Consider the following 18897-nt stretch of genomic DNA (forward strand, 5'->3'; position numbering starts at 1 on the left):
ATGCTCATGTGCACACGCCACGGATGCAGCAGAGAAAGGCCCAGCAGTAGCTGCTGGGCTGTCACCTACTATAACAAGATTGATCTGTAGTGAAATAAAAGGTAATGTAATCCAGAGGAAATAACTTCGGTTTCCTCTGAGAATGTCTGATGTTGTCACCTTGCAAGCCTGTCGCTTTCCCTCTCCTGCCTGCCATGGTGCACACCAGCCCAAACATGCAGGACTCCTCTGGGCAAAGAGGCCTCGCTCGCTCACTGCCAGGAGCACACATTTGCAAAGCAGCATCTCCTCCAATGGCTCATGGCTCCTTGGACAAGCCGAAGCCAGCAGGGCCTGGGTGCCCATGGTGTGGTCAGGGGGCCAGAGCCACTCAGAGTTGCCCTGTGTGGATGGGCTTCAGAGATGACCCTGTGGCTTCTGTCCATCTGAAGCCACATCATTTTCTGATTGTTTATTTCTAGCACAATGCTTAGCCTCCAGGATTCAAGTGAAATGGTACAATTCTGGAATTCTGGAACCGATTTTCAACCACAGAAGCTGTTGTAGAGTCCTGTTTTATAGACTCTGTAAGACGCCAAACCTTTTGTCTTGGTCCGACGCAACTGTCAGTGGTACGTTTTTACTGTCACATTTTACTGAGCATTCATTTCACAGGCAGAATGGCCAGAAGCAAAGGTAAGGAGGGGGTACACCAGCTGGCAAGGTCTTTGCCATCATTTCAAAGACTGTCTCTCCATACGAAATGGTCCTGTAAGGCCAGTGCAACGTAAATAATTCACACAAGCCAGTGCAGCTCTCTCCGTTTGAAATCCTAGTTATATCTTACAAGGGAACTGCCGCCCACCATCACACAAGGCACCAGGTAGCAAGCAGCTTCCGTCTCTGGTAGATGCTATTAAGTCTCGCTAGCCAGTGATTTGCAGATGATTATAACTTTTGCTCTGCCTATCACCATTACTGACAGGCAAACGCTATCAGTCAAATGGCATGACTGATTTAAAAAGGAGGCAAATGTGACATCGGCAGTCTGACAGGCCATTTTTTTTATACTGATGACAACCATGCATGTTCTCATGCTCCAGAAAGACGGTCCAAATTCAAGTGTTTTGTATCTCAAAAAGGAGAAATGCGACTTGGTATTGGGTAGCGCTTGCATTCTAGTTCACGGATAAAACACGCCCTCCTCCCGCAGCATCCCACCGAACCCCCAATTTGTCAAGGAAGGAACACATGCGGCAGCCAGGGACCCCAACAGCAGCACTTCTATTACGTGAACATTCGTGGCACCTTTTCAATTTCGCTCATCTCTTAGTCTCTAGCCAAATGGAACTTATGACTTGTAGCTTGTTGGGATTTATGAATTATTTATAGAAGTAGGTCTATGACTCCAGACTCTTAAAGGACAACAGCACAGTCCCCTCACTGATACCCGCAACGGCGCTTTTATCAGAGAGAGCAGGCAGACATTCTCCATAACACGCGCTGCACGTTGGGGGTGAAATGATAGTTGTGAAAATATCAAGCCTTTACGATTATTGGGAGCTATTTACAGACTGCCTGAATGTATTTTTATACCAGTCTCTTATTCTGAGCCAGACTTGGATTCAAGAAAGACTGAAGCAGACTGTGCTACAAACATACTTCCCAGCTTGAATACAAACAGTTACTCCCTGCCACTTTACCCACTGTTTCAGACTGTGATTAAAAAGGGAGAGAAAGAGGCTGTTTCCCTTTAATGTATGTCTAGCAGGTTCCACAGGCTCATGCCCATGCGTCTCCCAGAGCACGGTGGCTATGCATCCTAAGTGGGGACTAAAACGCGAGCCAGGAGATGAAGTCCGAGGCTAGGCTTTTGGTCTCCAGCTCCTGGGAACACGTGACCTGGGCTGGCAAACAGATAAGACACTGCACCCCCTTGCGGGGCCCTGTCTCTGTCACAGGCCCAGTTGGAGGGATTGTGAGGGACACCTGGGTTGAAGGACACAAACAGACCAGCCAGCCACGGTCTTGCCCAAACCTCCAGGACAGCAACACGTTTGTTTGGCAAAAAAAATGCCCATGTGGAGCTGGCATATGGAGGCCTGACCAAGCGGCAGCTGGCCCTGAGGTAGAAGCCCTGAGGGACAGGCCCTCCCGCCTGACCCCTCCAGAGACATCTGCTCCTCGCCAGTCTCACAAGTCCCATGGCATCCCTGCTCCCTGACAGGGGTGCAGCCATGAACCCCTCCCCAGTGTCCCTGCCCCAACTGTCCAGTTCCCACCTTACCCCCAAAAATGGTTCAGAGGAAACAGCAGAGGCCGGATGGCACGTCACGTCACCTCAGGTCATTGTCCTCATGGTGCCTCCTAAAGCCCCCCCCCCCGTGACATGTCCACAGACAATGAAAAACCCATGACCCTCTGCCCACAGGCTATATACGTTTGTTCCCAAAAGATCTCAGCCCGTGGAAACGCAAGCAGGAGGCAGTGAACTTACCTTGCTGGAAAACGTCTGCCAGGAAGGAAGAAAGCCAAGGGAAGAGTGAGGGAGAGAGAAAGGAGAAAAAAATATTAATAATAATGTTGAAAGTGACAATGATGATCATCATAGCTAACATATGCTGACTTTACTAAGTGTTCTTCATACAATATAGTTCCTTTAACTCGGAGGCAGTGGTGAAGATCTCGGGCTTGGAAAGCAACTATCCGTCTGCGTTTAAATGCTGGCTTGACACTTCTTCACTCTGTGGTGGACATTCCCTAAACCACAAATAGACAGGAGTACTGGAAAGATGAAACAAATTATGCCTGATGTTTTAAGGGCCTAGAACACTGCCCAAGACATAGTAAATGCAGAAAGTGTGGTCGTTATTATTCATAGTAATACTATTATTTTCACAACAACCCTATAAAGTAGGTTGTGCAATCATTCTCATTTTATAGATGGAGAACCTGAGGCTCTGGAAGGCTGAGTAACTCATCCAAAGCCACAGAGCAGTAAATAATGGGCTCAGGAGTGACCCCCAAATCTGTCGGATCCCATAAACCATCTTCTTACCCACTATCAAGCTGTCTGACTAGTTTAGAAATCACAACAAGGTCACACAGGAGGATGAACAGAGGAAGGGGCGATGAAAATACTAACGTCCCATATTTAAATCATATAAACAAACCATTGGTATAAATTCTCCACATCATAACTCACCACTAATAACACCACATCTTCGTATTAAACCCTAGGTCAAAGTCTGTTAAAAGGTCAACACTTATTTGTTTGTTTGTTTCAATGCATCTTTGAGAAGCTACTATATGCCCCGCACCATGTCTGCATCTAGCAAAAAGCATAAATGAACAAGCAGTCGCTAACACACCCCTAGGGGGAACCACTAGCATAATTTCTAACACCTTACGTTTGTTTTGACTATTTTTGAACTTTGTAGAAATGGACTGATACAGTATGAACTTTTCTTTTCTGCCTTCTTTGCTCCACAGCGATTGTGGGAGTCACCCATGCTGTAGCATGTGGTAGGTCATTCATTTTCACTGCTGTATAGTATTTCACCGTGGGATTATATCGTAATTTTTAAATCTAGCATAAGTATTTCTACATTATTCTAATTTTTGACAATGAACAAGCCTTACATTATAATCTGAATTTTAAAACACAGGTTGTTTTCCTCTTAAAAATTAAATAAGAGCTACATCCTCAACATCTAAATTCGCTGTCAATTGTCAACTAAGACATCAGCTCCCACGAAGTCACAAAGAGCCAAGGGGCCATGAATGGTGTAGATGAAATGTGCCCCTGGTGAGGTAAAGAGATCTCAAGGACAGAATACCTGTAGGAGCAGTTTTCATTTCAATGGGGGCACATGACACCCTATGAGGAATGTCCGTATTTACAGGCGATACACATGCTCCCAAGGGCACCCCCAGGCCAGTGACTGGCACAGATAAGACAGGTGACAGGCTCAACTCGCAATTCCCAGGGCGCTGGCTAAAACACCACCCTTTCTCTCACACTCACAGAAGCCAACTGGGATGTAAATGGCCGATATTGGTGCCATTACAGGCAAATGTTAACTGTGCCCTAATGTATCCATGCTGTACATTATTCTCTAACTTCAGTAATTAGTACAGATTTTGACACAGCAGTGTGCGGAATGTCACTCACCTCTCCCATGCCCTGACACTGTCCAGAAACCGTGGGCAGGGCTGTTCACTGTCACATGCATTTGCTGCCTGGAACACTGAGTCTGAATCGCCCACCCTCAGACCAGCCTGCACACCTGGAAGAGCCCTTCTCCTCAGCCTTCAAAGATCACAGCCACTGCAAAGCGTCTCAGGCCTATCCTCACGGAGAGGGAAGTCACTGTTTCTGCCTCCGTGCCCCTCAAGTAATTGGTGCACGTTGCAATTACAGCTGCTATCATAATTAGTTATTTATGTAGCCCCTGAGCTCCTGAAGACAAGAGCTAGGTGTCTTAATCACTTATATGGGTCCTAACTGGCTGGCATGGTGTGCTCCCACAGAGGAAGGAAGAAAGGGGGGCTGGTCTGTCCTAGCACTCATCTGCCCAAACCCCTCATTTTACAGACGAGGTAACTGAGTCCTAGAGATGGAAGAGAGTCTTCCCAAGATCACACATGGTGTTCAAGGCTGAGCCAGGACCGCATGAGATGCATTTAACCTTAATGAAGCACAAAAGCTCATCCCTATTATTAGCAAAGTACAAATTAGAGATTTATCATCCTCCTCTAATGAATACAGACAAAAATTTCCAACCTTGAAAACATCACTGAAATAAGATTAGTCTTTCAAATACGGATCCAATCTCGACATCCGTCCAGAATCTTCAACCTGCTCTCCATGGTTTCTGACAGGGAGCACTTCCTTCAAAATTCAGTAAAGATCTGAATCACTGGAAAGTATCAGCGGGCAAGGAGGGATTCAGTGCCCTTAATTCCTTCCAAGCCCACTGTATATTTCATGCCTTAGCAGATGAATGTTCATAGAGTACTATTCATATCTTCTATTCCACAAAATACTCTTTGATTTTCATATAAGCTATTTTTAGTTTTTTTAAAAAGAACCTCTTTTCAGCTTCATTTCCATTTTGCACCTTTATATTCAAATGTAAATTTTAATAAACACTAATATAAATATTGCAACAATTTTGCCCATGAGTTATCTTGCAATTTACACTCTAAATTTATGTCTTTTGTAGTCTGCGGCATAAATCGTTTGGTTCTTAGCATTATTTAGTTATTTTCTCTGTATAATAGTGACTTGGGTACTTTCTTTAAAATTTCACTTTTCCAGACTCAAACCGCCCATCCAGGCTCAGGTTCAGGCTCAAATGACTTATAGCCAGAAGAACAGAAAGGAGGTGAGAAGAAGGTAAATGCTGTGCTGTTTGGCTACCTTTTATTCCTGCCCCCAAACTGTGGACCTCAGACGGTATTAGCCACAGAAATACTTCTATGCTGGTGTTTATGGCCACCACCCCCATCTCCCAAACCATATAGGGACTAGTCACTGTAAAATCAAAGGGCCTCAAATATGAGGGTGATATTCTTTCAGTCTAACCAACCACTAAAAATTATTTGGGAGTCAATCACTTATACTCTCTGAGCTTGCATTTCCTTATTAATGACCTGGGGATATTTTTCAATACCCACAATGCTGGTGTTGGGAAGGTTGAGTTAGATAATTTACACATTTTTCCCCATCAGCAGCTGGGGAGAATCACTCTGTGACTGAGGCTCAGCGCCATCTTGTCTGCTCTCCCAGGAATTGGAAATCACACAAGTGCAGAGTTGGAAGCTTTCAGTGACCACCCTCGCCACATCAGATCCAGCCCAAAGGACTCCAGGGACACTTGTGAGGAAATGAACTCCTTCAGACAAAGCTCTGCTCTTACTTCCCAAGGAAGAAAGCCTCAAACCCGAGTCCTTCACGGGGAACAAAGAAAGCTTGTCCTCCGGCCCCACCCCCAACCCCTGGAGCCATTCTGGTCCTATAGATAGATGAAGGGTCATGTATAAGATGGTGACTCAGAAGTGGGAAGAAGAAAATAAGAAAGAAGGAACTCAGTTAAGCCTCAGTGACCAGTTTCCTCAACGAGGACCGAGCATCAAGGATATTTGCTCTCCTCCCCCATCGCTATTAAGAGATTCACACCCCAGAGATCTTTCATGCACTGAGTCCTCCAGAGACAGGGGCCATAAAAAGACTAGATTATTTATTATTATTAATAAGTTATAGCAATTAGACCGGGCAATTCCTAAACGTTGCTGATTAAAAACTTTCCTGAGTGCTGCTCATCCACATGGCCAGTGTTTACCTCTATTAAAAATGATTTAACTACACTCTGGGTGAACCCCTCTCGTGTGCGCGGGGTTAATAATTAGCAGTGCACAGAGTCACGCAGGTTAAGTGAGTTGGCTCTCCTTTATTTATCTATTGCTTTGTTTTATGAGCAGAACTGGATGGCAGTCTTATTGCCCATTCAGTCTGCTAAGAATAATTTACTATTTCAATCCCCAGTCCATAACTATGGTTAGAGAAGCTCTCACTCTTATTACAGTATCACACTTTGGCATATCCAAACAGTGAAAGTGTGCATGACTTCCATAAGACTGGGGGAAGTAAAGCTACTAGTTCTCACACAATGTAATCCTACGACTCTCTCAATTTTGCTTTCTTTCCTAGGTTAAATTATATATGAGGGGAGTTTAGTTTCTTGAAAATGCATGCACTTAACTCCCATTTAAAAAGTCTCACCTGGGGAGACAGCTGTCTTGTGAGTCCTCCTGTGGTTTGAGCTACAGAAAGAAAATTCTCTTTCAAGTACAAGTGCTTTGACAGTAAAGGACTGTAAATTTTACTGGGACCCAACTAACCTGGGGCAAAGGAAGAGATGTAGGGAACAGCTGGCGTAAACGCTGCTTCCTTGAGTGGGGTCATGGTCACTGTTAAGCAAAGTCAATTTGAAGATGGGCTAGGCTGCCTCCTTGCCAATTTTCAAAACCCAGCAAGCTCTATACATGGATATGGAGAGTAACTAGAATTTAGCCTGTGATTTTGTGTCCTGCAAATCTCTGTGAATGAAGTGCATTCTCCCTTTGCTATGCTGAAAAGCGGGGCCTCCCCTCTTGTTAATGCCACCACTCCAGAGTGGTCCTACTTCAAACTGACAATGCCTAAGTCCAAAAATGGCAGGTGGGAGTCCCAAGGAGGGCAGGATTAACTTCTCTCCGCAACACGATCCAGTGCCATGTCATCGCATGATTGTGGCCACCAGATTCCATGACCGACCTAAGATTGGGTCCCAACGACTCATGAGGTGGAAAGCTGCGGTGAAACCTCTTGTAGCCTATGTTCTTAGCTATAAAACGGGGATGGTAGAGCTAAGTGTTTTCCCTACCATAGGGATATCATGAGGATCAAGATGGATCATTTAATCAGCACAGAGCATGTGGACTTTGGATTCAGATAATACTGGGCTCCGATCCTTGCCAGTTCACCGTCTTAGCCATTGTGGGCTAGCGATTTAACCCCTGTGAGTCTCAGTTTCTTCATTTAGAGAATGGAGATAATAAAGCTCATCTTTCAGAATTCATGAGAACAACCAAGATCATATATACAAAGCCCTCATTCAGCACCTGGTTGCTGGTTTACGGTATATGGTTGATAAGTGAAAATTAATGTTATTTTAAGAATAAGCAATAGAACAAGGTAGTCGAGAACTCAGGCCCTGAGTCAGAGCTGGTCCCACATCTGGCTGTGTGATCTTAGGCAAATGACTGACCCTCCCCAAGCCTTGCTTTTCTCATCAGCAACATGAGATGATAACAATAGATAATTTTAGTGTTACCTCATAAATTGCCACAGAGATAAATGAGGCAATGCATATAAGAGTGCACAGTAACTACTACTCAGAAAGACCACCTTGAATTGTAGCATTAGTCAACAAATATTTATTGATTACCCACTATTTGAAAAACCTCTGTGACTTTCTATAGGCTGTAAACGTATCATAAGAGGAAATCCATTAAAATAAAATGATCGTTTTCATTTCTTCTTGTCACCATGTTGCTATGTGCCATTAAGAAACTCTAAAGCAATTCTCCGATAGTACCTTATAAATGAATTATTTTTCATCTTTGAGAAATCAGAGATCCAATGACATCCTATCTTCAAACATCAATGATCTAAGGGACTGTGATTAGAGGTTCCAGAAATCCAGGGCTCAGCCTTTATTTTCGGCACCACTCACGCCTCTGACACTGCCTGTCTCCTCTGGACCTGTCATTATTGCTCACAGCCATCATGTGTGAGGAGCTCACCCAGCCCTGCCCTGGGCTTTGATCAGTGTTTCAAGTCATGCTGCCTAGGAGCCTAGGGCTCAAAACAGGTAGAGAAGACAGCACGGGGGCAGCTAAATTGAAAACCTCTACTCGGTACCGTTCTATGAAGGATTTGTCTGAGAAAAGGGTTCTGCTACTTCATTAAATAAATTAAAGTTTGAACACAACAAACCACTTAATTGGAGCCCCTTCCTGTCCCTGTCCGGGTGCAGGTCTGCGCTCTCCTGGAGCACAGCCAGCGTCAAGGGCTCCTCCAGAGTCGCTATGTGGCCTCCATGGCACCACACACGGGGGCTGTGATTAGCTTCCTGTGTCTCCACAGCAAGACAGCTCAGACAGCCAACATCCATGGCCCTCCCACTTCCTGCAGGGACATTCAGGCAGCGCACGCACACTGAACAGAGAGCCCAGGGAGACTCTCTGAAGGACTCCAGGTTCCAGCCCTCGGTGCCCAAAATGAACCCATTCTTTAATGCGGGGAGGCCTTGTCTATCTCTCTCCTTTTACTTCTCTGTCTCGTTTTGGATGCAGGCCGGGGAAAGGTCTATCATCTTCCATGCTCCTGGCCTCCCCTCACCTTTTATCACATTAGAAACAAAGACTAATACTTTGCCTGTCATTGTCACACCTTTGAAGGCATCTGGCATTCAGTAAATGTCTTTTATTTTTCAGAAAAAAAACATTTTTTTAAAGCCCTGAAGTATCTTCCTGCTACATTTTCTAGGTAAGCTTCTACCAGCATAATTCTTAGGCCATCTGCTTATAACTCATCAGCCTACACCGATGTAGAAAAGCAGTGCAAGGGACGTGAGCTAATAAGTCCCTAACATTTTTATGACATTCCATCCCTAGTATATCTCATTTGTAGCACAGAGGGGTAAAGCTCTTAACTACTGAAAGAACATAAAAAAGTAGATTTAGGAACAATACTTTTTATGATTGCATTCTGTATACTGTGAAAGTGATGTTCAAATCTGCTAGTACTTTATGGAGCTGATAAAGGAGAACAGTATGGCTTCCCAGCTAACAGTGTATTTTATATCCATTTACAATGTTTTCTCTTCAATTGAATTACTTTTTGAGTAATTATAATAAGACTAATCTGGGCTTAATGAATTCGTGTACAAATACTTCAGACTGCATTATTAAAACCTCTCTGATATGAAACTGTATTAACTCAATCCTAGTGTTTTTCTTTGAAAAGAACAGCATACATGACTTTCTCTGAATTCTTTTAAATCAGCTAACTGAGAAATCACTAGGAGCCACATTAATAGCTTAAACAAAAGAAGAGGTTGACAAATAATTTTATTCTAGTTTCCCTAAACTTATGCAATTGAGTATTAATTAGGAGTCACAGAAAGTCTTTTTTGCATCCACATATGCAAAAGGCTAAACAATTGGTCCATCTTCTAGAAGAAATCAGTTATAGCTTTGATTAGCAATGACATAAAACCACTAATGGTAAAATACAAAAAGTGATTCTATGGCTGTTAAGCCCCATGTCCTACAAAGTCTCCAAACCCAACAGTCTTAAATATCTGGCTTCTAGTTGGCATCATAGGGAAAGGTGCTCATCTTCTCAGGGACTCATTTCCTTTATCTGAAAACTGATTTGTCCTAGATGATCTCTAAGGTCTCTTCCAGTTCTAAAACATGATGGTTTCAAGTTTAAAATCACACACATTATACCAAATGGGCTCTTACTGCCTATAGCTTATTTGTCATCTTATCCACACTAAATTACATCCACAGAAAAAAAATGTCATTCCCTGCAATTCACATACAACCACAAACACATCCATAATACAGCTGGTGATTTCAGATTTATCCCAAGATAGTATCTCAGTGGTAAAGCATTTTTCCCATTACAGATAAATTATAAACCAGATGAAGCCTTTAAGGTTACGGGGCATTCTTGAATCAATTACTATATGCGCCCCCCCCCCAACATACACTTCCTACAAGGTGCTCTTTCATCTTCATTTCCCAGTCTGCCGATTAGTTTTAACGCATGCATGTTTCTCGGGCAGGTCTTTGAGATCCAGGTTTTAATACGGTTGGTTACCCAGTCTGCTAAATTCAAATTAGGTATTTACAAATGTCCAGCAGAATAAAACTCTCTGTTTGCCAGGTGATCATTACCGGGATGGACAACTTGAAAGTAAACATAAGACAATGGTCATCATCATTATTCTGAAAGCTTGGCACAAATTACTATCAGGAGAGCTTCCAGGAGCCAGAGACAATTAAAGTCTGAGTTCGGAGAAGCTGCCCCCAACATCAAGCTTTGCTGATGAGAATGATCTGGGAGCAAATACATTTTGGCAAATTGGCCAAGTCTTCAAGGAGGAGGTTTGGTCACGTGATCCACTCTGGCCTGACCTCAGTTTCAGGAGGTACAGGTTCTGGCCAGACTCTCCACAAACCCCTTGAATAAACAAGAGCCAATTGTTTAAGCACTCTGGGTTTCAAAGTGGGTTGACTAGGCCAGGGGTCAGCAAACTTCTGAGATGGCAGAGCCAATCCTGTCCCTCACAACAATTTAAAAATTACTTGAAAGCCATAAAACAAATGAAATCACCATTATGTGAATAACATCCTTTAAAAATTTTATAAATGAAACTATGATAGTTTTATTTTCATTTTCAATTTGACTTCAGAGCCACATGTACGTACCAAAGAGCCACATGTGGCTCGCGAGCCGCAGTTTGCCGAACCCCCTGGACTAGACAGTCTCTGCATTCCCATCTGGTTCTAAAGTTCTATAGCGACCACCCCCAGGATCCTTTACGAGGACCTCTGCTATAAACTCCCAAGTCACGTGCACAACTTTATGGCACACTAATGTCCACTTATAATTTTCTCTCTCTTTCTCTCCAACTAAGCTGAAAGCACCATGATACCAGAGATGTGTTGTCCCTTGTAGTCCCAAAGTCCAGGGTAGAACATTAGAGCAGAGTAGGCACATTTTAATATTAATAACAATTAATTTAAAAAGTTACTAATTAATAAAAAAGTGAGATGCCCTAAGTCAGCATCTCCATCTGAGTTACAGATGCTGTTGGGGGGATTAAAGAGGTCAAACTCAAAAGGACTTAACACAGCGCCTGACACATAGAAGGCACGTAATGAAAAACAGGTCATTTGGACAGAGGCTTGTGAGAAATCACGGTTTAGGATATAGTTAAGATCAACAACATTCTGGGGCACCCTGGCCACTATGCTTGTTACGATGAGTAAAATGTACTTGCGTGGAATCAAAAACGAAAAATCAGAGGAGTGAAGTGAAATATCCCCGAGTCTGCTGGTCATTCTCTCCTAATCATATCTGTTCCTTTGGAAACAGGATCGATGTTTATCACATGAACAAACAATAAACCCTACAGATATTACCCCACACTTGATATCAGGTAAGAAGTGCTGGTATTTTTCAGAGGTAGTTGAGAGCAAGTAATTAAATGTGAACTATGGGCTCGCTTATGAATCTTTCAGAGCATGGGTTTTTCTCCTGGAAGGCAATTCATTTTTTACAGTCATCCCACTCACATGCTCGGTAGCTAATATGACACTGCTCTCTCCATCACCCCACGCCATGGCTAAGCATGACAGGACCACACACTGGGCTGGGCCCTTCAACAATGAAGCCAGGCATTTCAAAGGGACAGAGCATGGAGAGAGCTGAGGACACTTTACAGACACCCCGTGCAGTTGCAAATCTTCATCCTTGTGAAGAAGCGCCAGCTAGCAGTAAATCTGGTTACCACGGATCATACCCTACTGAGCACCTTTTCAAACACTGAAGGGGAAATTCATTCTGCAGTTTAAGTTTCTTTTAAACCTGTATGATATTATTCAGTGGCTCAACACAGTCATGAAATGTAAATGTCATTCTCATGAAGGATTTGTGCAGCTGGCTTGCCCTGAAAAAAGAAAAAAAGGATCCCAGTATCCTACAGAGCTTAAGATGTTTTAAGCAGGATACACACACATGTATTTTTTTTTCAAGCATCATGGCTTGAAAAATTATTCTTCAAGTCCAGAGAGCTGGGTTCTAGTTCTACCTCTGCCCTATCTGGCTATCGCTGGTAGCTTAGTCTCTCCTGAGGCACCTTCGTTTTATCACCTATAATTGAAGTTAAAGCCTATTTTTACTTCTTTGAGTTAAAGATAAGATAGTGGATGTGCTCACACTCTGAAGAAATAAAATTAAATTTTCTGATGCTTTGCTAGTGTCCATTGGAGCTGATACACTATAACGAGCAATTAATGGACCCAAAAGAAGCTAAAATCCAGACCCTTCAGTCAAAGAACTTATAATAAAAAAGAGAGTCAGACACACTCAGGGCCAAAGTGCTAAATTTGACATGGAGAGGAAAACAGTACAGTGAGGAAGAGAAAAATATCAGTGATTGGGCTCTGAGCAGTCTTCATGGACCAGGTACAATCTGAGCTGGATCACAAAGGACAGTCCTAAACAAAGCCAGCATTTATCAAGCCTTAATGTCTTAGGGCTTTACTTAAATATTTCTTATAATGCCTCCCCAAACTCTATGAAGTAGATATCGTTCTCATCCTCATTTTACCAATAAGTTAATTTGCCAAACCTCCCACAGGCAATCTGACCACAGGGCACACCCTCCTTGTCATTGCTCTGTAGACTCAAAAGGTAGAAATGAGAGACAGGACAGGTGAGTCAGAAAAAATAAAATGGGCTCATGGGAAACTGAAGAAGCCCTAGTTGGAGATCTGTGCCATATTCACATACTAGATGACTCAACATTGTTAAGATACTGGTTCTTTCCAAATTAATCAATAGATTCAACACAATCCCAATAGTAATTCCATACACATTTTGCAGGAAATGACAAGCCAATTCTAAAACAATAAAAATATATATATAAGAATCTAGACTAGCCAAACCTATCTTGAAAAAGAAGAGCAAAGTCGGAGGGCTGACTACTCGACTTCAAGACATACAAATAAAACTACAGTAATCAAGGCAGTGTCACTGACAGACAAGCAGATCAATGGAGCAGAATAGGACCCAGAAACAGACATGCAGTTTTACAATCATGTGATTTTGACAAAGGAACCAATGCAGTCCAACGGGGAAAGGCAAGCCTCTTCAACAAATGCTACTGGAACACCTCATATAGAGCAAAACAAACTTAGATTCCTACCTCACACCATACATCTAATGAATTAATGTTTAGGTCACAGACCTATACATACATGCTAAAACTATAACTTTTTTTTTTAAACATAAGAAAATGTGACTTGGAAGTGGTTTTTTAGACAGTAAACTGAAAGCAATAGGAATAAAAGAAAAACAATTATCAACATTAAAAATGTGTGCTCAATAAAAAACACCATTGGGAAAGTGAATCAACTAGCTATTTTGGGGAACAAATATTCACAAAACCTATATCTAACAAAGGTCTGGTATCCAGAACATATAAAGAGCTCCTTCAACTCACTAATAAAAAGACAACCCAACTTTTTAAATGTGCAATATATATAAACAGACTCTTCACAAACAAAGATATACAAACGATCAATAAGCCATTTAAAAAGTGTCCACCATCATGAATCATAAAGGACATGTAAATTAAAACCACAATAATATATCACTATACACTCCCCAGAAGGGCTAAAATGAAAGACTCACACCACCAAATGCTGGTGAGAATAAACAGCAACTGACACTCTCATTCATTGTTAGTGGTAGTCTGAACTGGCCTGACTTTGAAAAAAGGTCTAGAAATGTCTTATAAAACTAAACAGAGACCTGTACCATGATCTAGCAGTTTTGCTCCTAGATATTCACTCAAGAGAAATGAAAACACATATCCACAAAAATGACTTGTAAACAAATGTTCATAACAGAAATTGCCCAGGTGGCCATCAACAGGAGAATAAACAAACTTAAGTATATTCATACCAAGGAATACTACTCAACAATATAGAAGAACAGAAATAGTTATATATACAACACAAATGAATCTCATTAATAGTATGCTGAGTGCAAAGAGACTTTACACAAAAGAGTACATACTATGTGTTTTTATTAATACGATGAACTGGAACAGGCAAATTGATCTATGGTGAAAAAAACAGACAATTAGTTGCCTCTGGGGACCTGGGAAGAAGGGGTGGAACTGACTAAAATAGAAAATAAGGGAACACTGAGGGGTGATGGCAATATTCTCTGTTTTCATAAGGGTTTAGCTTATACAGTATATGTATTTGTCAAGGCTCACAAATGGTACACTTAAGAATTTCACATTTCACCACAGTAAAATATATCAATAAATATTGAATTCTAATTAATGCTGAAGTGTTTGAATTGTTTAGTAATGAAGTGTGCTAATGCCAGCAACTTACTTTGAAGTAATTAAAAATAACATAACTTAATAGAGGCATAGGTGAGTAGGAGGGGGGAGGAGGTGATAAAGCAAATATAGTAAAATATTAACTGTAGAATCCAGTCAGTGGGTATTTGGGTATTTATTATATAGTTCTTTCCATTTTTCTTATGTTTAAAATTTGTCATAATTAAATGTTGGGAAAATGAGCTCATGGAACTGGGTGTTAATAATATATAGTAGCCAAAGATACAAATTATAATAAATACTCTACATGTAATGCATCACTGGGGTTTTTAAGTTTGTGCATTTTAGGTTCCTATTCCTGAGTAAGTTTCCTGCACATCTGATTCTTCCAGCTCATCAAAGGTGATTGAACTACGCTGCTCATTTTCCCTCTAGATCTAACAACCTACTATTCTCTGAATTATCAGGTAACTGACAGAGATCGGGTCTTTTTTGCAAAGTTTCACAAAGTACAATGATGTCGCTCTGTGGAAGAGTAGAAAAGGAACTAAATTGGGAACTGAGTCCTATTCACAAATCAGGAGACATAATACTGTTAAAATGGAAATACCCCCCAAACATATTCAACACATATCCTATCAAAATTCCAGTTTCCTTTGCAGAAATTAGCAAGCTGGTCCTAAAATTCATATGGAATCTCAAGGAGTCTTGAATAGCCAAATCAATCTTGAAAAAGAACAAAGTTAGAGGACTCTCACTTTCTGATTTAAAAACTTACTACAAAGCTACAGTAATCAAGACAGGGAGGTATGAAGTATAAAGGATAGACATATAGATCAATGAAATAGGATTGAGAGTCCTGAAATAAACCCTCACATTTGTGATCAAGTACATTTTGATAAGGCAATTCCATAGGGGAAAATATTTTTAACTAGTGGTGCTGGGATGACTAAATATCCACATGCAAAAGGATTAAATTGGATCCTTATCTCACACCATATACAAAATTAATTCAAAATAGACCAAAGAGCTGAAACCATAAAACTCTTAAAAGAAAATGAGGTATAAGTATTTGTGACTTTGGATTAGCCAATAGTTTCTTAAATATGCCATCAAAAGCACAAGCAATGAAAGAAAAAACTAGATGAACTGAACATAATCAAAATAAAAAACTTTTGTGCTTCAAAGGGCACCATCAAGAAAATGAAAAGACAACCCACAGAATTATATAAAATAATTGTAAATCATATATCTGATAAAGCACTCGTACCTGGCCTATATAAAGAACTATCACAACTCAAAAATAAAAAGACATATAACCCAATTATAAAATGGGCAAAGAATATGAATAGACATTTCTCCAAAGAAGACATACAAATAGCCAACAACCACGTGGTAAGATGCTAAGCATCGTTAGTCATCAGGGCAATGCACATCAAAATCACAATGAGATTCCACTTCACACCCACTAGGATGGCTACCATCAAAATGACAGTTAATAACAAGGGTTGGCCAAGACCTGGAGAAATCAGAACCTTCATATACTGTTGATGGGACTGTAAAATGGTGCAGCCACTTTGGAAAACAGTCTGGCAGGTCCTCGAGTGGTTAACTACAGAGTTACCATATGATGCAACAGTCCCACTCCTAGGCAAATACCCCAAAGAAAGGAAAACATATGTCCACACAAAAACTTGTACACAAATGCTCACAGCAGTATTCATAATAACCAAAAAGTGGAAACCACCCAAATGTCCATCAACTGATGAATGCAAAAATAAAATGTGGTCTATCCACACAATGGGACCTTATTTGGCAATAAAAAGAAATGAAGTATGACAATATGGATGAGCCTTTATAACATTATACCACGTGAAAGAAGCCAGTCACAAGGGACCACATAGTGTATTGTTCCACTTTTATGCAATGTCCAAAATAGGCAAAGCTAGAGACCAAAAATACATCAATAGTTGCCTCGGGCTGGAGGAGATGAGGGGATAGGGAGGTGATGACAGCTGAGGGGTGCAGGGTTTCTTCTTGGGATAATGAAAATGTCCTGAAATTGATTGTCTGATGGATGTACGGCCGCGTGAATATACTAAAAACCCCTGAACTGTACACTTTAAGTGGGTGAACTGTAGGATATGTGACTTAGTATCAGTAAAGCTGTTTGAAGAAAAATAAAAAAGAGTCCCGGGTCATGACTACATTTCTAATGACTAGCAGTGTCAACCTCTGCACCTCTCTGGGCCACAGCTGGGCGAGCCAATCTCTCATAACTGTATCCAGGTCTTCATGCTATGAACACATCTAAAGAACCATGCTCAGGTGCTGGCACCACACTGGGCACTGAGAAACCAAGTGCAGATGAAATGCAACATCATCTCTGCCTAGTGCGTCCATCCACACCTAGCTATGGGTGGCTGCTGAGCACTTGAACGTAGTCGGTCTGAACTGAGATGTGTTCTGAGGATAAAATAGATACCGGATTCCAAAGGGAAAAAAGCAAACTATTTCATTAATAATTGTTTATATTGAATTACACACTTAAATGTTTGGGATACATTAAGTGAAATGAAAGGTGATTAAAATCAACATCACCCGTGCTTTTTAACGTTTTGAATGTGGCACTAGAACATTTAAATTTCCTGTGTAGCTCACATGCTATTTCTGTCAGGTAGTACGGGTTCAGATTTTTAAACATAAATAAATCATGAAAACTTTCCTGAGCCCCAGTGTTTGGGGGGATTATGTTATGCAGACTTCTAAATGGTAATTAACTTTGAAGTCCACTCAGCAGTTATAAAATGCCTGCTGCTCGGCAATTTAGGACGCACAAAAGGTTCCTTGTTTGCTGCCCTCTGCCAATTGGTCCCTTGGACTAGAGTTGAAGATGCTCTCCGCATGGCCTTTCAAATATTGGCATGCCCCAGCCTTCACAAAGCACAAATGTTCCCCAAATAAGGCAGTCCCGGGAAACTTCCTCTGTGAACTCTTGAAAAATCACGATCAAAAGGGTTGCCTTTTGAAAAATGATTAAAGATCAGACTGAGACGATAGACCACTGTTCACAAAAAGAAAACTTCTCCTCAAAGGGGTTTTATCTAGAAGGGGCTTTGCATGTCATCTGCGAGGGTCTCCCCCTTCACCACCCACTTGGGAACCCTGACTTATTTAGGGAAATTTCTGCTTCTCCTTCGCTGGGGTCCTCTTTGATCTCCATGTCCAGGGCAATGAGAACAGGACCAAGCTCTACACTTTCGCTCTGCTGAAGCTTTGTGAAAATATCCAGAGAAAAGTCTGTGCCCCACGAGAAGAAACAGAAATGGACCTTGGATGCGGCAGACGCTGGAGATAAAGAGATTATCACAGAGTAGCAGGGCCGAGACCCCTACCGACACATCTGGTTGCTTTTTCTTTACCCAACGAACGCCCAAAGAGCTGTCCACTGAGCCTTTCACTCCCACTCCCTGCATGCAGTTAAGAAAGCGTGGTTTGGACATGAAATAACGTAGCCCAGCCACCATTCCAGTTCCAAAGCTAACATCCTTAATAAACACTGAGCTATACTGTCATCCTTTCATCTCACAGCACTACTGCCTGCTATGTGCGGAGGCAATGGAAGGTTAGGGTGATTAAAAAAAAAAAAAAAAGATGTATGAACTAGACTCCTGCCTCCTCAACCAAGATACTCTCAAATTCCTGAACCTACTTTTGTTCAGACTCTCCAGGAACCTGAAACAGAAGACGGTTTCATTGACTTAACTGCCTCCATTTCGCGCATTAACGGAAGCAGAGACAAAACATGTCTGGATCCTTAATCTCTTCTGGGTCTGCACTGGGGAGAAGTGGGAAACACAGTGCTTAATTCCGTGTCCTGTTACACCTGACCCATTTCCTCTATGTGCTTAGAGACAGGGGAACATGCCGTGCACCAGCTTGTTCTAGCACTGAGGGCAGGCCAGCATGGTGCCCAATGCTGAGCATATACAAAGATGAATATACCACAACCTCTGCCCTCTAGGGTGTTCCTCAGGAAGTGCCTATCACGTTATTTTAAAGGGCCTGTGTCTGGGGCCAAGTGTGCTGTCAAGAATAAAGCCCGGGCCGGCGGAGTGGCGCGATGGTTAAGAACTCGCTTGGGATGCCAGAGGGCCCCGGTTCGGATCCCACATATGAGGGCCAGTGACACTGCCCTCCACAGCTAAGA

At 41.9% G+C, this 18897-nt stretch overlaps 1 protein-coding gene across 6 annotated transcripts in view; it reads right to left on the reverse strand.

The window, feature by feature from the left end:
• The window catches only part of GFRA1 (GDNF family receptor alpha 1), a 198356-nt gene that overhangs the window by 137486 nt on the left and 41973 nt on the right, over positions 1-18897 (reverse strand). For 3 of the 6 annotated variants that reach the window (XM_019660114.1, XM_019660112.1, XM_019660115.1), the window contains one exon: positions 2477-2491. The exons of the other annotated variants lie outside the window; for them this stretch is intronic. In XM_019660114.1, the coding sequence (XP_019515659.1) occupies positions 2477-2491 (15 nt within the window). The remainder of the gene's footprint in view (positions 1-2476; positions 2492-18897) is intronic. 6 annotated transcript variants of the gene reach the window in all.

This window comes from Hipposideros armiger, unplaced genomic scaffold (assembly GCF_001890085.2).
Source record: "Hipposideros armiger isolate ML-2016 unplaced genomic scaffold, ASM189008v1 scaffold_311, whole genome shotgun sequence".
Taxonomy (NCBI): domain Eukaryota; kingdom Metazoa; phylum Chordata; class Mammalia; order Chiroptera; family Hipposideridae; genus Hipposideros; species Hipposideros armiger.